Here is a 21,702-nt window from a genome sequence, read left to right as displayed (position 1 = left end):
TGCTGTGAAGGACTTGCAGCCCTGGCCAGGCACCACCCAGTAAAGCTTGTTGTGCATTACTGCCTCTGGTGGGCATATCTGTACCCTAGATCAGCCCCCAAATCCTTCAGGCAAACCCCCTATACAAGCACCGACACAACTAAGATTTCAAGAAAGCCAGTATATGAATCTTCAGAATCAAAGCTGACCCATATTGCCCTACATCATTCTTTGTTCTTCCCCCTTTTGGATACCAAATAGTTGTGTATATTTTTAAATGTATAGATTTAGAGTTTGTGTGCTAAATAGGTTTGCCTGGTTTTATGTATATTTGCCCCTCCTATTTATATATGTTATTAGGAAAAAGTATGATGCTCAATGATCAGAGACATGCTTAGGTTTTTAATAAAAATAAGCATAGTGCAAAAAAAAAAATAAGCATAGTGCTTGTAATCTATCATGTACTTGCTGTGTGTCAGACAGTGTATTAGGTTCTTTACATGCATTATTTTACTTAATCATCATGGTAACCAGTGAGGCTAGTCCTTTTATTTATTTATATTTCATGGGTGTGGAAAGTGGGTTCAGAGAGATTCCTTGCCTTACTCAGAGCCACATTAATGGTGGCAGAACAGCAATATGAACCCAGTTTGTCCAGTGCCTGCCCCTCTGACCTGCTTTTTCACATGCCTCTTCAGTATGTGACATTTTCTGTAAGGACACAGGGGGAAGTAAGCAAACAGTCTCAGCAGGCAGAACCACACCTCACGGAGTAGAAGGTAATTCATCAACATTCAGGATTCAGCAGCATTGTTTGTAGTGCTAGAGCGGCTCTACAGACCTAACCTGACTCCCCTGGGGCACCATGTCTGCTTCCCAGCCTCCTCTTGCTTTTCTCTCCTCAACTTTCTATCTCCCTCATGGTTTCATCTGCCTCGTAACTCCCTTTTAATGCCCTTTTCCCTTTGTGTATTTGTGCTTCTCTGCTTCTCCCTCACTCTGGCCTCTGGATTCTCTGTGAATATCTATTCTACTTCAGTAGGTAGAGGATTGGATTGGTCCATCGGTCAGAGAGAGCCTCACATCCAGGCACCTCCTCTCCAGGGCTCATGATCAGCCCTTAGTTGTCTGCCTCTGGTTCAGGCACTGCACCCTCTATCAGTCACCTGGGGCCAGGGACTTACTCTGATCATGCTGTACAAAGGATGGAAATGTTGTTTCAGGCCACACAGGAGGGGGCTACGAGTGGGACTTGAGCTTGCAGACTTTTTTAAAGGGGCAATGAAAAAGCTCAAGTCTTCATAAGATCTGTCAAAAACAGTGAGATTTTCAAAAAGATTTTTAATGTATCTGTGGGGAATAACTTAAGATCATATGATTAAAGCATCAGCAAATAAAAATATTTGTAAGGGTAGTTCCTAGCAACAAAAATGTAAGTTATGAAATCTATACATACCTGGGGAAATTCAGGCATATTTTTGTTTGTGGCTTTTCATGTCCTTGATTAGGTCAGGACATAAAATTGAAAACAAATCATTAGGTACAACAGTAGAGTTGGATACATAAGTTTTCTTCTGCTATATTTATAAACATTTGTGAGTATGTAAGAACAGACAGTGCTAAGCTTCCATACATTATCTATTAGATTATGAGCGTGATACACTCGTGTACACTTTCCTTTTAATCCTTTAGCATCTTGTTATTCATAGTGTAGCAGACACTCAATAAATGACATTGCCTAATTACTAAGACCTGATGCCAATTGCAAAGAAAGCGCTAGTGGAAGAATCTTTGATAAGCAGAGAGTCAAGGAGAAATAATGCTGTTTTTTGGATATTTTATGTCTGAATTCAAGTTTCTCTTGGTCAGGATTGCTGTTTTGGAATTTTGTATCCTTCTCTTCTGTTTCTTTCCATTCACACCATGTGTTAGCTATACCCCTCACAAATGCAACTAAGCATTCAGGAAAATAGAAAATCTTTCTTATGCTTTCAGGTTTTTGGTTTTTGTTTCTTTCATGAGGTTTCACTACTGTGTTTGAAGTCCTAATCGTCCTCTAGTTTGGGCCTATTTTAACTCTTCTACTTGGGATGTCAGGCTGTACAACTCTAATTAAACTGATGAAAGATTACAAAACAAAATTAAGGAGCATGTGAAGATGAAAATTAATCCTATCCATGGATTTCTTTATTAGTAGTTGAATTTTGGAAGTGACCTTCTTATCCCATCAGCTCATAAGCACACTAAAGTCTAGAGAGATTAAATGCCTTCATCGCCAAGCTCCCTCAGCTGGCTAGTGGCTTAATATTGTAAAATGAGAGGCCGGTAGCATTTCAGTGTTTTTGGATTTTTGTGTAAGTCATAAATCGTAGTTACAAAGCTGACTTTATATATGATTTGTGAGTTCTTTCTTTGTGTTATTCTAAACACACACACACACACACACAAACCATGTTTTCTGTTTGGCTTTAACTTGGTAAATCATTTCCAGAGGTCATCAGCCACAGGAATCAGTTAACAAGATGGCCTTTCCTTTTCATTTCATGAGGTCCTGGAGAACACCATTCAAGGTGTTTTGACCACATGGTTTTATTTTTCTTTTCACTCTCTAACCCTAGAAATCCCATGGGATGAGGAACCCATTTTGAGAAATGTGTCACAGCAACTTTCGAAATGTAGTAAGCGAAGCAATTAGTGTCACATTTTCCCTTGGGGAAAAAAAATGAGAAAGGTTAATATATACTAGAGGTAACTCAAGGAGGTTCTGTACTAGTGATATATATATAAATGATAATTTTTGATAAAGCAGCAGTCTTTTATGGGAAAGATTTATGCCGTCTTTGAGTCATTAATAGTATATGACTCTGCTTTCCACTCAGACTTAGAGCTGAAACAAATCATCATAAAATTTTTTTGTTGTGATTGTTCTCATGTCAGGTATATTTCAAAAGCTTTTGAATTTATTAAGTGTCTTTGGAAATTTACAGTAATGAAGTTTACCAAATGTAGTACATTTAATAGGAAAGCCAAATCAAACTCAGATGTAATCTCAAGGTGTTTTTGTGGATGTCATATCCCTAGTCTTTTCAGAAGCTCATTGGTTTCTTTTTCTGTGATGTAAATTTAATCGGTTTCTGTATAGGTTTAAATTCAATAAACATGTGATTACCCCCCATGTTGGAAGCAGTACAATAGGTGCAATCACAAGCTATGTTCGTGTAAGCCTTACATACGCCCCAGGAGGAATTATGATCCCATTTTCTCAGATAAAGAAAGTCTTGTAAAAGCTATGACTCATCCATGTTTATGGGACTAATCAGTGGCATAATAGGGATTATAAGTCAGGTTATTTCATCTTTAAATCTATTATACTTTCCAATAAAATTATAAGGAGAAAGTCTTGAAAATGCTACCTTGTCCATGTTCTGTTGACTGGTGGAAGATCAACAGTCTGATTCATCAAAGGAAGATTCTGATGCTGACTCATTCAAGGAAGATGATGCAATGTGTTGGTTAATGCCAGGGCTTTGGAGTCAGGCCAAAACAAGGGTGAACCCTGGCTCTTCAGCTGTCAAGAAATAACACGACCTTGAACAAAGTTCTTTGGATTTTAACTTCCAGGCCTCAGTTTCTTTATCTACTAAACAATAGTAATACAACATTTCAGAGTTGTAATTATAATTGAGTACCATACTGAATTTAGAGCATTTAGCAGAATATCCAGCAAATTGTACAGATATTTAGTACTTATTATTCATAGTAATAGTGGTGAGATAGGAAGATAATATACAAATTGGCTAAAGAAAGATGTTTATTATTGCGTTCAGGGACATATGAGGACTTATTAATAAAATTATATTGCTCTCACTGAAGATTTTTAGTGACAAACAGCCCCCATGTGGTATTTGTAACTTAAGGTGATGCTTTTTAAGATATTTTAAAATATGGAGCCAGATTAGAATATTTTCAAATTATGTCCAAATTATTTTGGTTACCTTTGCTAATGGATTGGGAATAATAGCATGAATAAATTCTAGACACATGGAGAATCCCCTGCCCTCTTTAAAAAATGAATACAAAAATAATTGTATTCTTTGAGTTATAAAAAAAAGTCTACAACTGTTATACAGTTGTTATACAACTATTTTGACAGGCTCTTAGTTTCTCCCCTTGAAAATCATTCACTTTCTACTAGAGTTAAAGTTTAGCACAATGAGTCAGAACTTTATCTATAGGCCAGGAGAAATTAATTTGGTTTTCATTATATGTAGAGATATTAATTTTGTTAAAATTAATTTAAAAATAATTTATACCATTTGTGGCAGAGAGGGTTTGCTTTTAAAAACCTTCCTGGTACAAGGAGCCTAGATTGGGAGTATACAGGATCAGTCTTCAGTTTCACAGATACATACACGTGTATACAATTCAAGATTGATTATAGTAAAACAGGCTGAAGTTTCCCCAAATTTAGATACAGTCATAGAGTTTCATTTATGTCTTCTAGACTTCTCAACATTGACTTGGTCAAAATACATCAAAGTATTTAAAGTGATAGCCTTTTATATTTGTCTATATACTATGAGGTTGACAGAATTTGTGCAAAACCCAGAATCTTAAATATAGGCTCTTTGCAGAGTTAATCTTTCTTGAGAGTGATATAAATAAATGTAAGAATGGTTCATCCTTTTACGATAAGCTAAATTTCTGTTACTGAGAACTGAATTTAAAATGACATATGCTCTTTTTAAATTACCAAATGGAAACAAGAAGACATAGAAAACCTGAACAGACCCATAACCAGCAAGGAAATTGAAGCAGGAAGCGAAAGTCTCCCAACAAAGAAGAGTCCAGGGTTGGATAGCTTCCCAGGGAGATTCTATCAAACATTTAAAGAAGAACTAATATCTGTTCTTCTGAAGCTGTTTCAAACAATAGAAAGGGAAAGAAAACTTCCAAACTTGTTCTATGAGGCCAGCACTACCTTGATCCCAAAACTAGACAAAGACCGCACCAAAAAGGAGAATTACAGACCCTTATCCCTGTTTAACATAGATGCCAAAATTCTCACCAAGAAACTAGCCAGTAGGATCCAACAGTACATTAAAAGGATTATTCACCACAACCAAGTGAGATTTATTCCAGGGATGCCAGGGTGGTTCAACCTTCACAAATCAATCAACGTGATAGATCACATTAATAAAAGACAAGACAAGAAACATATCATCCTCTCAATTGATACAGAAAAAACATTTGACAATGTACAACATTGTTTCTTGATTAAAACTCTCCACAATGTAGGGATAGAGGGAACGTACCTCAATATCATAAACACCATTTACAAAAAGCCCACAGTGAATAGCATTCTAATGGGGAAGAACTGAAAGCTTTTCCCCTAAGGTCAGGAACATGGCAGGGATGTCCACTCTCACCACTGTTGTTCAACATAGCACTGGAAGTCCTAGGCTCAGCACTTAGACAACATGAAGAAATAAAAGGCATTTAAATTGGCAAAGAAGAATCAAACTCTCACTCTTCTCGGATGACATGATACTTTATGTGGAAAACCCAAAAGACTCCACCCCCAAATTGCTAGAACTCATACAAGAATTCAGCCACATAGCAGGATATAATAATCAGTTCACAGAAGTCAGTTACATTTCTGTACCTTAACAGTGGGACAGAAGAAAGAGAAATTAAGGAATCGATTCCATTTGCAATTGCACCAAAAATCATAAGATACCTAGGAATAAACCTAACCAAAGAGGTAAAGGATCTGTATCTAAAAACTACAGAATACTTATGAAAGAAAGTGTCCATTTCTTTGTGTCTACGAAGAAATGGAAAATGTTCCGTGCTCATGGATTGGAAGAACAAATATTGTTAAAATGTCTATGCTACCTAGAACAATCTACACATTCAGGGCAATCCCTATTAAAATACCATCAACTTTTTTCACAGAATTGGAACAAATAATCCTCATATTTGTATGGAACTACAAAAGACCCCATATAGCTAGAGGAATGTTGAAAAAGAAAACCAAACTGGTGACATCACAATGGCAAACTTCAAGCTATATTACAAAGCTGTAATCATCAAGACTGTATGGTATTGGCACAAAAACAGACTCGTAGATCAATGGAACAGAATAGAGAACCGATAAATGAACCCTCAACTCTATGGTCAACTAATCATTGACAAAGCAGGAAAGAATATCCAATGGAAAAAGGAACAGTGCCTTCAATAAATGGTGCTAGGAAAATTGAACAGCCACATGCAGAAGAATGAAACTGGACCATTTTCTTACCCACACACAAAGATAAACTCAAAATGGATGAAGGACCTAAATGTGAGATAGGAATCCATCAAAATCTTTGAGAACACAGGCAGCAACCTCTTTGACCTTGGCTGTAGCAACTTCTTGCTAGACAGGTCTCCAAAGGCAAGGGAAACGAAAACAAAAATGAACTTGGGACTTCATCAAGATAAAAAGCTTTTGCACAGCAAAGGAAACAGTCAACAAAACTAAAAGGCAACCCTTGGAATGGAAGAAGATATTTGAAAATGACTATCAGATAAAGGACTAGTATCCAAGATCTGTAAGGAACTTATCAAATTCAATATCCAAAAAACAGATAATCCAGTCAAGAAATGGGCAGAAGACTTGAACAAACATTTTACCAAAGAAGACATCCTCATGGCCAACAGATACATGAAAAAATGCTCCACATCATTTTGTATCAGGGAAATACAAATCAAAACCACAATGAGATATTACCATACACTGGTCAGAATGGCTAAAATTAATAAGTCAGGAAACAACAGGTGTTAGCAAGAATGCAGAGAAAGGGAAACCCTCTTAACACTGTTGGAGGAAGTGCAAGCTGGTACAGCCACTCTGGAAAATAGTGTGGAGTTTCCTCAAGAAGTTAAAAATAGAGCTACAATATGACCCAGCAATGCACTAGTAGGTATTTACCCCAAAGATACAAACATAGTGATCTGAAGGGGCACATGCACCCCAATGTTCATAGCAGCAATGTCCACAATAGCTAAGCTGTGAAAGGCCTGAGATGTCCATTGACAGATGAATGGATAAAGAAGATGTATATGTGTGTGTGTGTCTCTCTGTGTGTGTACACACATACACAATGGAATATTACTCAGCTATTAGAAAGGATGAATAGTTACCATTTACATTGATGTGGATAGAACTAGAGGGTATTATGATGAGCAAAATAAGTCAATCAGAGAAAGACAATTATCATACAGTTTCACTTATATGTGGAATATAAGAAACAGCACAGAGGATCATAAGGGAAGGGAGGGAAAACTGAATGGGAAGAAATCAGAGAGGGAGAAAAACTATGAGACTCTTAACTATAGGAAACAAATTGAAGGTTACTGGAGAGGAGGGGGATGGGGGGAGGGGGTAATTGGGTGATGGGCAATAGGAGGGCATGTGATATGATGAGAACTGGGTGTTATATGCAACTGACGAATTATTGAACTCTACATCTGAAACTAATGATGTATTATATGTTGGCTAATTGAATTTAAATAAAAAATGATATGTACTCTTAAAGAAATCTCCTTTTGGAAATATAAAAAGGCAATGTGTATATGTGTGTGCTAGTTTATTCATACCACTGTCACCCTTTTAAGTCATCATCAGCCTTTTAATTAAGTAGTGAGTTTTAAGACTTTAACCTTTAGGTCTTTCATATATGATCTATTTTTCAGCAAAAACCTCTCAAATTCAAATTATAATCCTGTTTTCATTTTCTTTTCTCAGATGATGAAACATGCTTGGAATAATTATAAACGGTATGCCTGGGGATTAAATGAACTGAAACCTATCTCAAAAGAAGGCCATTCGAGCAGTTTGTTTGGTGAGTAGTATGTGCTTTGGTTTCTTAATGACAGTAACTTTTCTCCAGTTGACAGAACTTGTAGGTGGTGACGTTGATAGTGCCCCTTCCACCTTGTTGTGAGGAAACGTGCATACCTGATAGGAGTTACCTGCAAGGACTGTGCATAATGTGTCCTTCAAACAGAGCACTCTACGTTAGAATCACTTTCATCCCTTGAAAAAAATACTAATGCCTGGAGACACTTCCAAAGATTCTCATTTAATGGTTGTAGGTACAGCATCATGAGTTTTAGCTCCAGGGGTGAGACCCAGCAGAGGAACCTTTGGTCAGTGGCATTCACTGGTTCCTGTCAAGTAAAAGTAGTGTCTTTATTGATAAGCTGGTCAAGGCAGCCTGCCATGGTGAGCTTCACTGTATCTTGGTGACTCTTAGCTTTAGCTCTGGGTTTCTCCTGTTTGTGCCACGGAACAGAAAGTGGGAGTGGATTAGGTCAGTTATTTCAATTTCCATTTATCGAATTTGGCATGCTTTATTGTATTTGGTCCTCACAGCATCCCTCAGTGATTGGTACTGGGGGCGTTAATAACATTCCCACTGAGGAGGTGAGAAAGCTAGTTAACCGAAATGGTGGGTTCCTTGGGTCACAGAGGTACCCAGGGCCCTTCTTATCCCACTGGATTCTTTTTTAACAGGCATAGTTTTGCCTATAAGTAACAGGATGAAGGGAATAGAGTCTTATTCTGAGACTTCTTAATTCCCCATAGAAAATGTGACTTATTATACTTATTATACTGTGACTGAAGGTGTTAAATAGTATCAAGTCATATAACAAACAACGGTATCAACTGACACTTACGTGCCAAGTGCCATTTATGTGATGTCTCATTTAACCTCATTATTATACACATTTTAGAGATGAGAAAAATGCAGCTCAGAATAGCTTGCCTCATATTAGCCACGTACTAACTGACTGAGCTGAGGCCAGAACCCAGGTGTGGCTAAGGTGAGAGCCTGTGGTCCTAATCACCACACTATGCTTTTCCATTTATTCAGGATCTTCGTATGTTTGGCTCTCCTTCTAGCACTAGTGTTAATCAACACAATACAAGTCTTTGCAGATTTCCTGCCTCGTGCAGAAGACCTGTGTGTAAATAGTGAGTTGTCAAAGCATTAGATGGTTCAGTAGATATTCATCTCAACTGCAGATATTTATATGAAGTGGGAACCCAGGTAGGGAGAAGGGAATTGTAAGAACAGTTAGGAAGAGCTGGCAAAGTGGCAAAAAGACTGATGGGCCTATTACAGGGACACAGTTTAGAGATGAAGAGAGCCCAAACCTGGAGTAGTGGCAGCAGAAGTGATTTCAGATGTTTTTATAAAGTAGTATTTTCAGTAACATAGGTGATGAGATATGGGAATTGAAGACAAATTGAGAAGTTTCATGCAGAGTCAGAGGCCTCTATTTCTTTCATTATTCACCATAACTTTTTAAAATCTAATTCTATTTTTGCTTTTATCCCTATGAAAGTTGCCTGTATCATTAATAAATCGGTCTTGAAGGGGCGGGGTGTGGGAGGTTGGGGGAACAAGGTGGTGGGTATTAGGGAGGACATGGAGCACTGGGTGTGGTATAAAAACAATGAATACTATTACGCTGAAAAGAAATTTAAAAAATCAGTTTTGTGTAAATTTTTCATAATCTTTATCAAAGAGATTATTTGGTTCTCTGTTCATATGTTGGTGAATTTTTAAATTATTATTAAGCATTGAAACAAATGGAATGTGCAGATGAAGAAGACATGACTTCTCCAGTCTGAGAAAGTTTACAGACTAAAAGAGATGCGCATAAGTATTTATAATGGAAGACAGAAAGCGTTGAGTGTAAGACCAATGTAAAGTCTTCACGTCAAGGCAGTTTGGAGGAAATGAATCGTAGAGTTGAGATGGGCTGGATGGGTGGGAGGCAAGGTTAGGATCAGTCAAGCTTTCAAAGGGGGGTGAATTCCATTTTTAAATAATGGCTTTTTAGAGCTCTCATAATTTTAGATCTAATTATATTTAAAAGTTTTTCACAGGTGCACTTGGATGTTGATTACATTAAAATTAATACCTGCATTGCTCCATTGTTTCACATCTATTTTTTTTCTTGCTAGAGCATGCAGCCACAACTGAAATTTCTAAGAGATATTTTCTACTACTCAGAAGAAACTTTATAAAGATTAGTGTATCAATCCACAGCCTGTGATAATTACTAGTTGGGTTTTAATGCAGCTTTTAAATTTTCTTTCAGTGAAAGAATTTTAGACTTTGTTTAGTATTACTGTTTATTAACAAATTCAGTTTATCCTCTGCCCGTCCCTTTCCAAGTATGGTCAATTTGCTTGATGTCTGTCAAATATTTTAATCAATAAATATTTTTCTGATATTTTCAGGTAGTATTAAAGGAGCAACAATAGTAGATGCCCTGGATACACTTTTTATAATGGAAATGAAAGATGAATTTGAAGAGGCAAAATCATGGGTTGAAGAAAATCTAGATTTTAATGTGGTGAGTTAAAAGTTGCCAATTCAGTTCTTAAATCTCAGCTTAACATGGAGAAACTTGTTGTGGGGCCAATTATTGTGTTATATGACCTAGCAGAAACAAATAATGCAATTTTAAATAGCACCACACCGTATTCTTGCCCTCCATTACTACATAAGTACGTCTTTATTTTTTTGCAAATTCAGAGTAAGGAAAAAGAAATTTAAAAATTTACTGAGACCTTCATGTGCCAAATGTTCATGTTCAAGTCCCACAACCATCCTATGAGATGGGCCTTGTTTTCCTCCTGTACAGTTTAGAAACAGGAGCTTCAGAGCCTTACCCAGAGCACAGCTAGTAGCATGTCAGGGCTGTGAGACCATGTGGCTCCACAGGTCCTGTTTTGCACTATGCCATGATGTTGTTCTGATTTTGTTCAGTGGAACACTGGGTGCCAGATGATGAGCTACATTTCAACAGAAGACCACAGAGAAATTAAGATAGAGAAGCTTATTACTCACAGGTCCTGAGGAAGTACACAGCAGCCTCCAGGGGCTACACAAAGACGTTGAGGCAGAGGACAGACAGGACCTGGGGCACATGCCCTTCTTAGGGTGGCTATAGGCCTGTGGGGTCCTAGGCTAAGGCCAAAATGGTCAAATCAAACCAAAAAGAGCTAGGTTTTGGTGAGTGCCACAGGGGTCTTTTCTAAGGAGTGCACAAGGGAAAGGCCCTGGGGGGGTGAGGGACTCTTGGTCACAAGGGGGACTGAGGGAGTCATATCAGGGACTAGAATTTGCTTGTGCTTCTGCGGGCTGTTCTCCAGGGCTGTGCTTGCGTGAGGGAGAGGCGAGCGCTTTCAGAGGTCCCCCACAGGCCACTTGAAGGCTGAGGCAGCAATACCGTGGTGATTCCCCAGTAAACAGCATCCACGCGCACACATAAACAGCTTCAACCTTTGTTCACTGTATACCCCCATCTGTATAGAATCCTGTCACTATGTATTTGAAATCTTTTAAAAATCTTTGTATGTGTACTATCATTCTTAGCAAATACTTCAAAACCCATTATATACCAAGGAAAAGGTTCAGAATTAAGAAGAATGAACACTTGCCGTACTTCTTAATAATTCTGATCTGGGAGGACAACATCATGTCAGAGTGACTCTAATTCCATAGTCACTCACCTCACATAATGAGGCTGACCAAAAAACTTGTTTTAAGAAAAGGAAGAGTGTTGACCTGGCTGTTTTTTAGTCATTCGTTAATTTTGCATTATTGGTATTATTTTTAATCTGAGATTGTTTGACAGAAAGCACTGTAAGCCTCTTGTCCATCTGGTATGTATCCAATAATATCTGTAAATCCCCATAACCAGGTACAAACAGCATGCGGTATGTTGAGAATGGACAAAGAAAGAGTGTTTCCCTGTCAACACCCCCACTTTGTGGAGCTCTTATCTCCCACAGACCCAGTGAGGACACCAGTGTCAGAATATTAAACATCAGTAAAACTAAATCTTTTTCCAAACCCTTTGCATTAAAAACCTGTGTAAATTAAAATTTCATGTATTTGATCCCAACCGTCTTATTAATTGCCTTATGTGCCCCATTTTGGAGATCACTGCTTTAAAGGACAATTAGATAAGTCTGTGTTTAATCTGCCTTATAATTGAATTGAGAATATAAAGAAGACATATTCCAATATAAAGGGACCTTGGAGATCAATGTGTTCAGCTCTTTCATTTTAAAGATGAGAAAACAGACCCAGGGAGCTGGTGATTTGCTCAAGGTTCCACAGCTATTTATTGGAATGACTTGTGGTAGCTCTAATGTTGTCAATGGGATGGAATATGAAAAATTAAAACAGTGAAAAAAGAAATTCTGTTTCTTTTAGAGGGTTCGTTGTCTCTTATTATTATGTCTGTCCCACATTGTTTTTTATAAGTAAATTCAGCCACCTACCTTTAAATAGGGTTTGTCTTCAGCTATCTGTGGGAGAGAAAATAGGTAGTGTGTTTCCTCCCCACAGCCTTTTCAAGAAAGGTTGAGGGAACAGGCACTGGATTCCTCCAAAATAAATTTTTTTTTCTACTGTTACAGTATTCTGTTTGTTTCTTTGTTTCTCTAATTCAAGTACAATTAACATAATGTTATATTAGTTTTGGATCTTCAATATAGTGATTCAACAATTCTATATATTTCTCAGTGCTAATCAAGATAAGTAATATTCTTTTTCTTTTTTTTTAAGATTTTATTTATTTATTTGACAGACAGTGATCACAAGTAGGCAGAGAGGCAGGCAGAGAGAGGAGGAAGCAGACTCCCTGCTGGGCAGAGAGCCCGATGTGGGGCTCGATCCCAGGACCCTGGGATCATGACCTGAGCCGAACAGAGGCTTTAACCCACTGAGCCACCCAGGCACCCCGATAAGTAATACTCTTAATCCCCTTTACTATTTCATCCCTCCAACCCCTTACCTTATATTAACACAGTTCTCTGTATTGAAGAGTCTGGTTTTGGGGCTTTTTTCTTTTCTCTTGGCTTCTTTTTTCTTTCTTTTGTTTCTTAAATTTCCACATATGAGTGAGATCATATGGTTTTTGGCTTCCTCGGGCTGACTTATTGCACTTAGCATTTTATCCTGTAAGTCTATCCATGTTGTTGCAGATGGCAAAATATTATTTTTTTATGACTGGGTAATATTCCAAGTGTATATATCACATCTTATTCATCTATTCATCTATCGATGGTCACTTGGGTTGTTTCCATATCTTGGCTATTGTAACTATTGCGGCAGTAAAGATGGGGTACATATATATTTTCTTTTTTTTTTTAATTTATTTTTTATTATGTTCAGTTAGCCAACATATAGTAACATTAGTTTTTAATGTAGTGTTCAATGATTCATTAGTTGCATATAACAGTGCTCATCACAACATGTGCCCTCCTTAATACCCATCACCCAGGTACCCCATCCCCCCATGCCCCTCCCTTCTGCAACCTTCAGTTTGTTTCCCGGAGTTCATAGTCTCTCATGGTTTGTCTCCCTGTCTGATTTCTTCCCCTTTAGTTTTCCCTTCCTCGCATATATCTTTTCAAATCAGTCTTATCATTTTCTTTGGGTGAATACCCACTAGTGGAATATGGGATCATATGGTAATTCTATTTTTAAGTTTTAAAGGAACCTTCATACTATTTCCTATAGTGTCTGCACCAATTTGCATTTCTACTGATGGTGCGCAAGTGTTCCTTTTTCTCCACATCCTCACCAACACTTGTTATTTCTTGTGCATTAAGGTGATATCTCATGTGATTTTAATTTCCATTTCCCTGGTGACGAGTGATGTTGAACATCTTTCATGTGTCTGTTGGCCAGCTATATGTCTTTTTTGAAAAAATGTCTATTCGGGGTCTCGGCCCATTTTTTAATCAGATTGCTTTTTTGGTCTTAAATTGTAAAAGTTCTTTATATATTTTGGATGTTAACCCCTTATCAGATATGTCATTTGCAAATATCTTCTTCCATTCAGTAGGTTGCCTTTTCATTTTGTTGATGGTTTCCTTTGCTAGGCAGAAGTTTTTTACTTTGGTATAGTTCTAATCTTTTCACTTTGCTTTTGTCTCTTGTCTGAGGGAATGTTTCTACAGCCAGTGTCAAAGAAATTACTGCCTATGTTTTTCTTCTAGGAATTTTATGGTTTCAGGTCTCACATATAGATATGTAATCCACTTTGAGTTTATTTTTGCATGTGGTCTAAGAAAGTGGTATAGTTTCATTCTTTTGCATGTAGCTGTCCAGTTTTCCCAGCATTATATGTTGAAGTGACTGTCTTTTCTCCATTGCATATTCTTGCTCATTATAGATTAATTGACCAAATAAGCATGTGTCTATTTCTAGGCTCTCTATTGTTCTTTTGATCTTTGTGTCTATTTTTATGCCAGTACCATGCTGTTTTGATTGCCACAGCTTTGTTGTCTACCTTGAAATTTGGGATTCTGATGCCGCCAACTTTGTTCTTTTTCTGGATTGCTTTGGCTATTTGTGGGCCTTTGTGATTCCATAAAAATTTTAGGGTTATTTGTGTTAGTTCTGTGAAAAATGTTGATATTTTGATAGGGATTGCATTTTAATCTATGATTGTTTTGGGTGGTATAGACATTTTAGTCATATTGGCTCTCCTAGTCCATGAGCCTAGAATATCTTTCCATTTGTTTGTGTCATCTCCAGTTTCTTTCACTATTGTTTTAGTTTTACAGAATACTCCTCCTTGGTTAAGTTTATTCCTAGGTATTTTATTACTTTTGGTGCTGTTGTAAATGGGATTGTTTTCTTAATTTCTCTTTCTGCTGCTTCCTTGTTAATGTATAGAAATGCAACAGATTTCTCTATATTAATTTGTATCCTGCATCCTTACTTAACTCATTTATCTAAAATTGAATGATTGGGGCGCCTGGGTGGCTCAGTGGGTTAAGCCGCTGCCTTCGGCTCGGGTCATGATCTCAGGGTCCTGGGATCGAGCCCCACATCGGGCTCTCTGCTCAGCAGGGAGCCTGCTTCCTCCTCTCTCTCTGCCTGCCTCTCTGCCTACTTGTGATTTCTCTCTGTCAGATAAATAAATAAAATCTTTAAAAAAAATAAAAATAAAAAAAAATAAAATTGAATGATTGAGGACAGGAAAGTAGACGTTAATGCTACTAGACCTGAATAGTATCCAGGTCCCTAGTTTGATAATTAAAGAATTGCTTAATGATGTACTGTATGGTGACTAACATAACATAAAAAAAGAAGAAAAAAGAATTGCTTCCCCAAACCTCACCAAATATTGCAGGAGTTCTTTGCTTTCATGACCAGCAGTAGTCTGAGAAATTTTGGAATCATTTATTTAAAAGAACTAAGGACAAAGGCCTCTCAAGCTAACAGACAAGGTACCAGAAGACAGTTGGCTGACCTTAGCCCACTACCAGGAGACATGAATGTGTTCTGTGGACCGTGGGGACCCGTGAGGAAGCAGAGGGAAACTAATAGGGGATATCAGACTGTGGAAAAGAGCCAGTTTTTTTGCTTCCTTACTTGTAAGATAAAGCAATTGGACTATTGTTAAGTTATTGCTAAGCTCCTGACTTTTAATGTTGTTTATTTAAAATTGTATTTTTATTTTTATTTATTTTTTTGTATTTTTATTTTTTAATAAGATTTTTATCCAATTAATTGATAGACTTATATAAAATACCATTTTAGAACTCCTATTGGTAATCTTGGTCTGTAGCTTTCAAAATGTACTTTGAAAAATATAGCCACAGGTCTCAAATTTCTGTTTATTCTAATACCATTGCTAATGTGAGAGATCTTCAAATGTATTTGTTATATTTCTCTCTTTGGGTATTGTCATATTTTCCTTTAAACAAAAGTTCATCAATAACATTTAAGTGATAGTACTTTTTATATTAAAATTAGTAAATAAAGGCAGCAGCTCTTTCTGCCCATGGATCTTGTCCCTCTGCTTTAATAAAATCACCTTTTTGCACCAAAAAAATTAAATAAATAAATATTTTTTAAAAATAAAATTAGTAAATAAAATTCAGGAAAGCTATATTGTTTTACTCTCCTAATTATTATTTTATAAAGTTCCTCAGCTAGGAGTTTTGTAGTTGATTCTAATATATCTTATATGAGAATTTGTTTTATATTCACTCAATTTACCCAGAGAATCAGTTGACTATATCAACAATTATGCAGTTTTCTTTCTGAAAACACAAACTTTTTCCATTTATCTAATGGGCAGAGAGTTTGAAAAGCTTAAGCAAAGAGAGAAAATTTGTTTTATTTTTAGGGATGACATGTAATATTATTCCAGCATGGATAAAATATTGCTTGTTTTTTGTTTTGTTTTTAAGATTTTATTTATTTATTTGACGGAAAGAGAGATCACAAGTAGGCAGAGAAGCAGGCAGAGAGAGAGGGAGAAACAGGCTCCCTACTGAGCAGAGAACCAGATGCGGGGCTCTATCCCAGGTCCCTGAGATCATGATCTGAGCTGAAGGCAGAGGTTTAACCCATTGAGCCACCGAGGCGCCCCATTACTTGTTTTTAAATTAATATTTTTTCCTGATAAAGTATTATAATTGACGATGTGAGAGTATTACAAAAAAAGTTAAAGCATCCAAATTTATTACAAGGGAAAATAAGAAGGAAACTGAAACAAGAACACTGCAATTGAGAGTTGGTTTGTCCTGTGGTGCTCCTGAGTATAAACCAATCTTTCAGTCAAAAATAAATTTCTTTGTATGTGAAATATTCAATTTGCATCACTTAAAGGTGTAAAGTAAATGTTTTTTATTGGTTTATACGGTCATTAACTAAAACTCATTTTCTTTAATTAAGGCATAGCAAGTTGATTTAATTTGCATACTTGGTAGCACAAAGTTCAAATGGCTTTAATAACTGGCTTAAAATAAATCACTGGGATAATATGTAGGAGCAAGAGTTTCCCAGGTGGAGCTTTGTATTCCATTCAAGTATCTGTAGGGGCACATTGGTCTGGACAGACCTCAATTGGTAGACTCCTATGGGTGAGTTTTATGGTTTTAATTCAAAGTAATCCTTAAAACAAAGAATCTAAAATTCTTGGTTACTCATTATTCATTATTCCATTCATGTATTATTTACCAAATACCCTTTAAGTGTCAATTACTTACCCTTATGTCACTTACAGTCTAGAAGGAAAAATAGAATAGATAGCTGGGGCCAGGTTCTCTTAGGAAGGAGGAAAGGAAAGAGGAAACCACCATTTAAAGAGTATGGCGACATGCCAACTATTATGCTAGATGATTTTTTTCCCCATAGGCTATCTTGTTTAGTGTTTGTGACAACCATACAGGGTAAGTGGTATTTTCTTTGTCTTTATAGATGAAAAGGTGGTTAATTAATCTGCCCCAAATCATGCAGCAAGTAAGAGCTATAGGTGAACGATGTCTAACTCAGTGACCCTGTTTTTATTGGAGAGGAAATACAAAGAGTTGAGAAATACATAGGCAGCCAGAGAATGAGGCCTCTTAATCTTAATATCATAGCCCTCATTAGAGTGCATTTTTCCATAGGTATTCAATAAATTCTAATTAAAATGAATGAGAAGTAAAGCTGTCTTGTCCTATTTCCAAAGAAACTATGCTAGACTCAGCTAGAAGACAAGCTGAAAAGGTGCACAAGTAACTGGACTGTATCATATTTTGAAGTAGTTGGAGATGATCTGGAGTTCAGGTGCAGTCGAGGCACTTGTTTTTATCTAGCCTACTTCCAGAAAGGATTTGTGGTGGCTCCTGGTACAGGAAAATCATTCACATAGGGACAAATGATCAAGAGTTTCATATTTGGGCATTTCTAAATTCAGCTCTGTGCTTCCTATTCTTTACTGTCACCTCAAAGAAGTATTGATTACCTACATCCTTGGATGGGAACTATTGAAAACTGTCGTCAGTATGAATTTTATAGAATATGTAGAAATTTTCTTGAGATAACAACTTCTTGTATAAAGCCTCAATGAAAGCCAAAATTATATTAAAATTACTATTAAAAAGCATTTTTCTTCATTGAGGTGAAGTGAAACCTCTGTATGAGAGGCCAAGCTTTGAGAATGACAAAGCATAGATGATTAGCCTATTCCCAATGCTTACCTAGCAACACATTGAGATGGTGGTCTTTGATAAGCCACCTGGGTTGTACCTTTGACTGTAATGAATACTCTATGTTTAAGATAACAGAGACACTGGTAGCAAAAGTAACTTTATCTCTTAACCCCTTTGTATTTGAAGTATAGTTGACATACAATGTTACATTAGTTTCAAGTATACAATACAGTGATTTCACAATTCCATTCATTATGCAATGGTTACAACATAAAAATAGGCACCTTCTGTCACCATACAGTGTTATTACAATATTAGTGACTATATTCTCTATGCTGTACTTTTCATTCCTGTGACTTATTTATTTTATAACTGGAAGCTTATGCTTTTTAATACCCTTCACCTATTTCCCCCGCCCCCCTCACCTCTGGCAACAACCAGATTATTCTCAGTATTTATGAATCTGTTTCTGTTTTTGTTCATTTGTTCTGTCTTTTAGATTCCACATATAAATGAAATCATATGGTATTTGTAAAGATTTATGGTATTTATCTGACTTATTTTACTTCATCATACCTTCTAGGTCCTTTCATGTCACAAATGGCAAGGTTTTATCCTTTTGCACATGGCCGAGTAGTATTCGTGTGTGTGTGTGTGTGTGTGCGCGCGCGTGCGCGCGCGCGCGCACATGCGTACACATACCATGTATCATTTGGATTAGTTGTTTTCATTTTCTTTCAGTAAATACCCAAAAGTGGAAATACTGGATCGTATGGTATTTTGTTTTTAATTTTTTTTGAGGAACCTCTCCATACTATTTTCCACAATGGCTGCACCAATTTATATTCCCACCAAAAGTTTAAGGATCCAGACTGTTCTTTTATCCAGATAGAATGCCACCGTTTTTCAGGAAAATAAGTTGTAAGATTCCCTGTTGGAAGGATGTAAATAAATTGACCTCAAAAAGCAATTTGTGATCTTCTCAAATGCCTGGATGAGTACTTGACTTAGGTCCAAAGTTCTATGCCACAGACCGTGAAAGAAGGGACTTTTATCTTAGTATTTGCCTTGGTCTGTTTTAGAGCAACATTATATCCTTACGGGTGCAGATAAGTTCATTATCTTGTTGAACAGAGTCATTCAGTATTTTCTATCTGAATGTTAATCAGTGCCTGCCAAGGGTGATGATTTGCATTTTGACTTTAAAAAGATACTGAGCTGGTCTCTCTGACAGTAATTAGTGATAGATTGGATTGCTACTTGAGAGTTCTTCTGGGCCTACATAGTAAAACCTGCCTATTCACGTAGACAAGATGGTTATTTGCCTGTCTTTGTGGCCTAAGGAACTTGTACTTTGTTCATCTTAAGAGGTATATCTACTTAAGATGAAACTAAAAGCTGGTAGGACATATGTTACACTAAATTACATTGTTTAATGTTGCGATTTAATCTGTTAAAAGGATTTTATGCTTTTAATCCTCGAAATACTAATATAACATGCACTTTGAAATACTATTTATAAATAAAGGTGTCTACTGAGCTTCAACACAGGTAAGGTGTATAGGCCATTAACCACTCCTAAACAGTGGCTTTGAAAAGTCTCATCTGGGAATGCCTGAGTGGCTCATTCAGTAAAGCATCTGAGGACTCTTCGTTTCAGCTTAGATCATGATCTCATAGCTGTGGGGTCAAGACCTGCATTGGGCCCTGGGCTCAGTGGAATGTGTTTCAGATTCTCTCTCTCCTTCATCCTACTCACTCTCTCAAATAAATAAATAAAATCATATATGTTAGTAGCAGAGCCGTTATTATTAAACATAATTAGTGCATCGTTGTAGGACAGTTATTAATACATGCTTGTTTCTCACTTACAGTCATTGAGTAGAAAGCTGTCACGGAGTTTGGAGGAAGAGCTAGCAAAGCAGTGTCTGATTTGAGGGCTCAGAGAATTCTCCTTTAAAAAAAAAATCTAAGAATTAGGACCAAGTACTCCGAATATTATTAAAATATTTCTGAAGATAAAAGTCCTTTTCCAAGAGATCTTTTTCAATTCAGTGAGTCATTCAGATCTGTATGCCCCTTGGAATCATAAGAATTAAGAATTCCTTAAATTTGGTATAAGTTTGATTCTCAATAATCGTAAGTCTTGCGCAAAGAAATAACACAAAATTTCTTCAGGGGAAATTTCTGCCTCTGTAGCTGCTCCATCAGAAGAAAGCTATGGCTAGATCCAATGCTATTAACTAAACTTGTTATTCTGATGGTCAGCCCCATTATTTCACTTAACTATGATCTATTAAAATCTTTCATTTTATAGAAAATTTCAGTGAATAAATTGCCTACAAAAAATACCCGATAAGTATTTAACAAAATTTTCCAAGTTGTTTACAATGCTGTCTTATCTAGTGGGAGAAAGTTAATCTTTTAGGCATTTGAATTTTGAAGTGTTCACTTTCCTTCTTGCTCAGGGAGAGTTAGGTTCTTTGAGCTCATGAATCATATCAAATCTGTTGACTGAAGGAAACCTTTCCCAATAGAGATATGGAGCTAATGTTAAGGATTGGGAGGAGACATATAAAATGGTTTATTGAATTAAACTCTTTTATCCATTTTAGCCATCTTTATCAGTTTATCTCATAATTCACATATATGTAGTAAACCAGAGACCAGAAAGAGGAGGGATAAACTTACAGAAATTATAAGTCTAAGACACCCAAGACAGTATGAGATTAGTACTGAAGCCTAAGTTTTCCATGATTTGTCATACTCACTTCTGGATTCTAGATGTGACTTTATTTATACCATATATCTTTGTATCATATATTTTACCAAATCACCCAAAATTTCCAACTTCCACTTGTTTATTGATTGTGATATTAACAAATAGGTGTATGCAGTATAGCCAGAAGCCTGGATCTTCTTCTCAAACTGACACTCGCCTATGACAGTGGACTAGCCATAGAATACATGGAGAATATTCTTGCAATGGAACCTGACTTACAGATTTAAGGAAGGAAATTTTATTTTAAAATAAACACAAGATTAAGGAGTCTGCAAAATTCACATTAACTGTTAGGAAAAAATCACAAAAGATTTTCGTGTTATAGGCTGTTTGGGGCTCTCCTTCTTGACATACTGTCCTCTCCCTGCCCTAACCCCTCTCTGTCTTTAGGCTAAGTCACTGCAGAAGTTCCAGAACATCTTAGAAGACACTGCATGAATATTGATGGGATGAATATATTCACTTTAGATGTAACAAGATTATTTTAATGGAAATCATAATCAGAAATGTGTAAAAATAACCTAAAACCCTGATTGTAGAAATTCCCTTTTGAAAATCCAGATAGCCTATAAAGTAGATCAAACCCAAAAGGAAGTTTGGTCGGGGTACTGTATTTCAAAAGAGGATTTTTAGCCATCGAGAAATAGGATTCCTATGAGGGTGAGAGCAGATGTGTCAATTTGCATTCTAGAATTTAGAATATTAGGATTCTGGAGTTTCTGATTTTCCAGTAACCCCCGTGGAAATAAGTTAGCTAGACCTTAGTTTATTGAGGCTGAGTTACTGTGTAGTGGGTAATGGCAGCAGCTCTCCACTGAGCACTTTCTGCCACATGCCATGTGCAGTGTTTTTTATTCATGGACTCATAGTGCCTTGTAAAGAATGCCTCATCCCTTTTTACAAATGAGAAAAGAGAGGCTCA

General features: G+C 36.7%; 1 protein-coding gene across 2 annotated transcripts in view; it reads left to right on the top strand.

The window, feature by feature from the left end:
- MAN1A1 (mannosidase alpha class 1A member 1) overlaps positions 1–21,702 on the top strand; it is a 168,518-nt gene that overhangs the window by 34,530 nt on the left and 112,286 nt on the right. For both annotated transcript variants that reach the window (XM_047732866.1, XM_047732865.1), the window contains exons 3-4: positions 7,772–7,868; positions 10,283–10,398. In XM_047732866.1, the coding sequence (XP_047588822.1) occupies positions 7,772–7,868; positions 10,283–10,398 (213 nt within the window). The remainder of the gene's footprint in view (positions 1–7,771; positions 7,869–10,282; positions 10,399–21,702) is intronic.

Source organism: Lutra lutra, chromosome 6, assembly GCF_902655055.1.
Source record: "Lutra lutra chromosome 6, mLutLut1.2, whole genome shotgun sequence".
In the NCBI taxonomy this organism is placed as follows: Eukaryota; Metazoa; Chordata; class Mammalia; order Carnivora; family Mustelidae; genus Lutra; species Lutra lutra.
Note: the sequence above shows the minus strand (reverse complement) of the source record. Positions and strands in the feature narration are given on the sequence as shown.